The following is a 6,145-nucleotide window of genomic DNA, read 5'->3' on the forward strand; positions in this document are numbered from 1 at the left end:
GTAAGGCCCTGGCGAATGGTTTTGAAGTTCCTGGCAAGGGACCTCGCCCCAGCCACCTGGTGAGGGATGCAGCGGGCACAGGCTTACAGAGGCAAGCAGGGGGTGATCATCCGTAGCTTCAAACACACACACACACACACACACCATCCCTAAACCTTCCAAGGACATAGGGAATGCTGGGCTCCCCCACAGCTGGTTCTACAAGGCAAGGGGGAAGCAGAGCGCGGAGCAAAAGGGAAGCGGAGCGTGGAGCAAGGGGGAAGCGGGGCAAGGGGAAGCAGAGCAGGGGGAAGTGGGGCAAGGGGGAAGCGGAGCGCGGAGCAAGGGGGAAGCAGGGCAAGAGGGAAGCGGAGCGCAGAGCAAGGGGGAAGCGGAGCATGGAGCAGGGGGGAAGCGGGGCAAGGGGGAAGCAGAGCGCGGAGCAAGGGGGAAGCGGAGCGCAGAGCAAGGGGGAAGCGGGGCAAGGGGGAAGCGGAGCGCAGAGCAAGGGGAAGCGGAGCATGGAGCAGGGGGGAAGCGGGGCAAGGGGGAAGCGGAGCGCGGAGCAAGGGGGAAGCGGAGCATGGAGCAAGGGGGAAGCGGGGCAAGGGGGAAGCGGAGCAAGGGGGAAGGGGAGCATGGAGCAGGGGGGAAGCGGGGCAAGGGAGAAGCGGAGCAAGGGGGAAGGGGAGCATGGAGCAGGGGGGAAGCGGGGCAAGGGGGAAGCGGAGCACGGAGCAAGGGGGAAGCGGAGAAGGGGGAAGCGGGGCAAGGGGGAAGCGGAGCGCAGAGCAAGGGGGAAGCGGAGCAAGGGGAAGCGGAGCGCGGAGCAAGGGGGAAGCGGAGCGCGGAGCAAGGGGAAAGTGGAGCATGGAGCAGGGGGGAAGCGGGGCAGGGGGAAGTGGGGCAAGGGGAAGCGGGGCAAGGGGGAAGCAGAGCACGGAGCAAGGGGGAAGTGCAGCAAGGGGGAAGCGGAGCGGGAAGCAAGGGGGAAGCGGAGCGCAGGGTAAGGGGGACGGCTGGCGGAAGGCTGCATGTTTTCCCAGTGGACTCCACCAACTATGCAAAAAGGTTGAGACGCAGTGTGGCCACACCATAGATTTGGAGAAAGGCAGTATGATATTGGCATTTTAATTCTCAATTCCTTTTCTTAACTATCCCTAGCATAGACTGTTTTTACAGTAGCTGCACGCTGGGTGGACACTTCCATGGAGCTGTCCACCACAATCCCAAGATCTCTTTCTTGCTCCGTCCCTGCCAGCTCAGATCCCATCAGGTTATACTTGAAGTTGGTTTTTTTTGCCCCAACGTGCATCGCCTTACACTGGCTGACATTGAACTGCATCTGCCATTCGGATGCCCACCCTCCCAGCTTGGAGAGATCCCTTTGGAGCTCTGCACAATCCCTTTGTTTTAACCACCTTAAATAATTTGGTGTCGTCAGCAGACTTGGCCACTTCACTGCTCACTCCTAATTCCAGAACATTTATGAACAAGTTGGAAAGAATTGGTCCCATTACCGATCCCTGTGGGACCCCCCTATTTACATCCCTCCATTGAATGTACCATGTATTCCTACTCTCTGCTTCTTATTTATTTATTTATTTATTTATTTATTACATTTCTATACCGCCCAATAGCCGAAGCTCTCTGGGCGGTTCACAAAAATTAAAACCATAATAAAAACAACCAACATGATAAAAGCACAATTACAAAATACAGTATAAAAAGCACAACCAGGATAAAAACCACACAGCAAAATTGATGTAAGATTAAAATACAGAGTTAGAACAGTAAGATTTAAATTTAAGTTCAAATTAAGTGTTAAAATACTGAGAGAATAAAAAGGTCTTCAGCTGGCGACGAAAGGAGTACAGTGTAGGCGCCAGGCGGACCTCTCTGGGGAGCTCATTCCACAACCGGGGTGCCACAGCGGAGAAAGCCCTCCTCCTAGTAGCCACCTGCCTCACTTCCTTTGGTAGGGGCTCACGGACAAGGACCCCTGTGGATGATCTTAAGGTCCAGGCAGGTACATATGGGAGGAGGCGTTCCTTCAAATAACCTGGCCCCAAACCGTTTAGGGCTTTAAATGTCAATACCAGCACTTTGAATCGGGCCCGGACCTGGACTGGCAGCCAATGAAGCTGGAAAAGGACTGGTAATCAGCAACTTAACCAGTTACTGATCCGTAAGAGGACCTCTCCTCTTATTCCATGGCTGCTAAGCCGGAGATCACACATGGCGGTCTGCATAAGATCTGCTGAGACTCAAAGTCATACCCTCACTTGTCCACAGGATCTGGTATTCAAAGATAGACTGCCTCTGGGTTCAGAGGCTCTGTTTTGGCTCTCCTGGCCCAATAACCACTGCCCGACCCTCCTTCTGTGAGTCCGGGGCAGGTTCGAGCCTCTAAGGAGCAGCCAGCTTCCAGCCAGCTAACCTCTGCCCTTCCTCTGCTCTGTTGCCCAAGGTCATCAGCATTTTCAGCTTGGTGGAGGTCGTCTTGCGGTCCGACAACGTCCCCTTGAAGTACAGCGCGATGCTGAAGAGGCCTGGCGGAGGGGAGTGACCTCGTGGGCTTCCGGAGGCAGACCCCAGCCGAAGCTTAGGGGTTCCTACTCCTGCTGCACCCTGCAAGGATTCTGTTCTCCAAACAAACAGACCAAAGTCAGGCTGTGGGCCTTTCGTCGTCGTCGTTTTTACGGATGGAGTTTTGTTTTATCTCTGCATTTTAACCCAAGCCGGTGGGCAGCTCTGAGCCCGTTCCCAACGGATGGGAACGGAAATCTCAGGAACACGAACTGTTTTAGAATCTCCCTTTTTAGACCCTTTCTTTCCTTAAACGCTGTGTGTGTCCCCTGTCCCTCACCCAGCCGACGTGTTTCCCTGTGCTTGAGGCCGCCTTCACCAGCTTGGGGCCCTCCAGATGTGTGGAACGGCAACACCCATCATCCCCAGCCGGCATGGGCGCTGCAGCCCAACATCTGGAGGACACCGCGTTGGAGAAGGCTGGCCTAAACCGCCCCTTGCTTCGTGTTCCTGCTAGCCACCAGCCAGCTGCCTGCCGAGGCCCTTCTGTTTGGGCTGCCCTCCATCGCATAATAAAAACGTGGTCAATATGGGTCCTTGCGTGTGTTTTCGTCCACCGCTGTGTTTCTGCATCCGCTGGTTTCCCTGGAACTCTCCCACTTCCCGTTGCCAACAGGAAAGGAAGTTCTGAAATCATTGTGAAGAAGGAGCTGCGGTGTTCTCTTCCTCTTTCATAGAATCATAAAATAGCAGTCGGAAGGGGTCTAAAAGGCCATCTAGTCCGACCCCCTACTCAATGCAGGAACCCACCCTAAAGCATCCCTGACAGATGGTTGTCCAGCTGCCTCTTTATTTATTTATTTATTTATTTATTTATTTTATTACATTTATATACCGCCCCCCAGCCGAAGCTCTCTGGGCGCTTTACAACAATTAAAAATAGTAAACATTAAAAGTACACAAAAAATTAAAAAAACATAAAAACAGTATAAAAACAACAACAGTAGCCATTTAAAACAACAATTCTGGGGTCCATTAAAAACAAACTTAACGTTATTAAATGCTGCTTAAAATGCCTGGGAGAAGAGAAAGGTCTTGACCTGGCGCCGAAAAGATAACCACTGTAAGAAAAAACTGGAAATCCGGAGCGGGATGGATTAGGGTGACCCTATGGAAAGGAGGACAGGGCTCCTGTATCTTTAACTGTTGCATAGAAAAGGGAATTTCATTTGTGTGCATGCAGCACCTGATGAAACTCCCTCTTCCTCACCACAGTGAAAGCTGTAGGAGCCCTGCCTAGCGTGACCAGATGCAAAAGAGGGCAGGGCTCCTGCAGCTTTCACCGTTGTGATGAAGAGTTTGTTTTTTTGCCAGTTGCTGCATGCCTACCAAGGACACCTGCTGAAATTCCCTTTTCTATGCAACTGTTAAAGGTACAGGGGCCCTAGTCCTCCATTCCATAGTTTCAAAGATCTTGAACTGGGCCTGGAAATAGCGCACACGATCGGGAGAGGGGGTGGTGGTGAGGCAGGGCCCACGTATGGGAGGCAGCCCTGGTGGGCACCACGCCTTCTCCTCAGTGCTGGCTCCACATTCCTGAGGGCGTTTAGGCAACATACCCTCCATGCACCCCATCCTCAGGGAGTCCAGCTTCTCACCGCCATGGTCACCAGCTCCTGTTGCTCCTCTTTCTCATCGTTACATACAACTTACTTGCTTGATAAAGAGTCATCGATAGGGTGACCCTATGAAAAGGAGGACCGGGCTCCTGCATCTTTAACAGTTGCATAGAAAAGGGAATTTCTGCAGGTGTCATTTGTTTATATGGAGAACCTGGTGAAATGCCCTCTTCATCACAACAGGTCAAGGTGCAGGTGCCCTGCCCCTTTTTGTATCTGGCCACTCTACTATAGCTAGTGTAGTTTTAACTGTTGCGATGAAGAGAGAATACATACATACATTTTTATTATGCGGTCACAGACCCAATAGAAACGATACCCACAATCATTAATTTAAAACCATAAAATCCCAGTCATTTGTTCATTATACGAACAGGCTAAAAGAGTTATTTAAAACATACACATATTTAAAATATATAGGCATAGTTAGAACACCTGGTACAAAAGATAAGCAACAGCAGCATGGGATAGAAGTTACAATTAAGATGAAATCGATGTGTGAGACCTTTGTACGGAGAAGAGGAACTTAGCCACTAACTCTGTTGTTAACTTGTTTGTACCTGCCAGAAAATATTCCAAATACTGTTTGGGTGTCCTTCCAGGGCATTTTCTCATAAGAGGGCCAAGAAATCTATTTCTCTCCTCCCTGTGGAAGCGACATTAGAAAAAAACATGCTCTAGCGTTTCGACTGCTTTGTCACCAGAGGGACACAAGCGGTCCTCATATGGGGTGCCCTGATAACGCCCTTCCAAGATTGCAGAAGTAAGGCAGTTAAATCTAGCCCTTGTAAAAGCATGTCGGGACTTGGGGATGGTCAAATAGTCCAGATATCTAGCATATCTGGGAAATTCAAAAAATTAGACCAGAGTGTATTGTAGAGCAGGATCTACGTGCCTTTGTCATAGCATATTGAAAATCTATATCTTTAATCCGTTGTTCTACTATGGATTTTGCCACAGAGTAATCTTGTGTATGTAGAAAATCCATTAATAGACCTAATATGCGCAATTTGACAGTAAAACCTTTCAACCGTGAACTGGTAAAAACATCCCTTTGCGAAAGATAAAGATAGCTTTGGGATGAATTGGCATATACAACCTTTAGCCAATATCGAAAGGCAAGGGACCAAGCCCTTCCTTCTATAGATGCTAGGCCAGCCTCCAGGCGCAATGCAGCAAATGGCACACACCTCAGCATTCCAAAAAGTGAGTGCAAGAAGTTTGACAGAACACTCTCGGCAGTTGTATTAAATCCCTGGATCCATATTGGGATAGCGTACAGCAACTGGGCCAGAATTTTAGCCTTCAAAGAATTTCACCAGGTTCTCCATATATACAAATGACACCTGCTGAAATCCCCTTTTCTATGCAACTGTTAAAGATACAGGAGCTCTGTCCTCCTTTCCATATGGTCACCCTAGTCATAGAGCCCATTATAGGAGGAGAACATTTGGGAGGTGAAGGGACCCCCAATGACCAGCCCCGGTGGCTAGCCTAGGTAGGCCACAGGTGAACAGAGTGCCAAGTTATGGATCAACTTTTTAATTTCTTTACCAGGATCCTGAGGTCAAACAGCTAGGTGCAAAATGGCAGCTGTGGTGGAATGCCAACTATCAACTGTATCCAATGGCGTGTATCCAATTTTAGGAAAAACAATTTATGGATAATAAATCCTAATTAAGTAGAACTTTCTTTTCTTTTTCTTTTACCTTCACAGGCGCCTACGACTTGTCTATACCTGGGTCTGTAGAGGTGTAGTTTTACTGATGCTGAGAACGACTCAATCATTTTACATTCGACGCAGTTACTTTATAAATAGATGCTCATAGATTACATTTTAAACATTATTAACACCAAGCAAATGTATTTAATTATAGAAAGAAATAGATACCATCGCATTTGTTGACAAAGGTTACAACAGGAAAAGAAAGCATTTTTATTTTATTTTATGTTTGCTA

The 6,145-nt window shown here is 49.0% G+C and overlaps 1 protein-coding gene across 1 annotated transcript in view; it reads left to right on the forward strand.

Moving 5' to 3' along the window:
• Positions 1–3,085, forward strand: part of DIS3L2 (DIS3 like 3'-5' exoribonuclease 2) — a 316,408-nt gene extending 313,323 nt beyond the window's left edge. Inside the window, exon 22 of the mRNA XM_063131760.1 lies at positions 2,450–3,085. Within this exon, the coding sequence (XP_062987830.1) occupies positions 2,450–2,548 (99 nt within the window). The 3' untranslated portion in view covers positions 2,549–3,085. The remainder of the gene's footprint in view (positions 1–2,449) is intronic.
• The last annotated feature ends 3,060 nt before the right edge of the window (positions 3,086–6,145 follow it).

The sequence above is a fragment of the Elgaria multicarinata genome, chromosome 8 (genome assembly GCF_023053635.1).
Source record: "Elgaria multicarinata webbii isolate HBS135686 ecotype San Diego chromosome 8, rElgMul1.1.pri, whole genome shotgun sequence".
Lineage (NCBI taxonomy): Eukaryota > Metazoa > Chordata > Lepidosauria > Squamata > Anguidae > Elgaria > Elgaria multicarinata.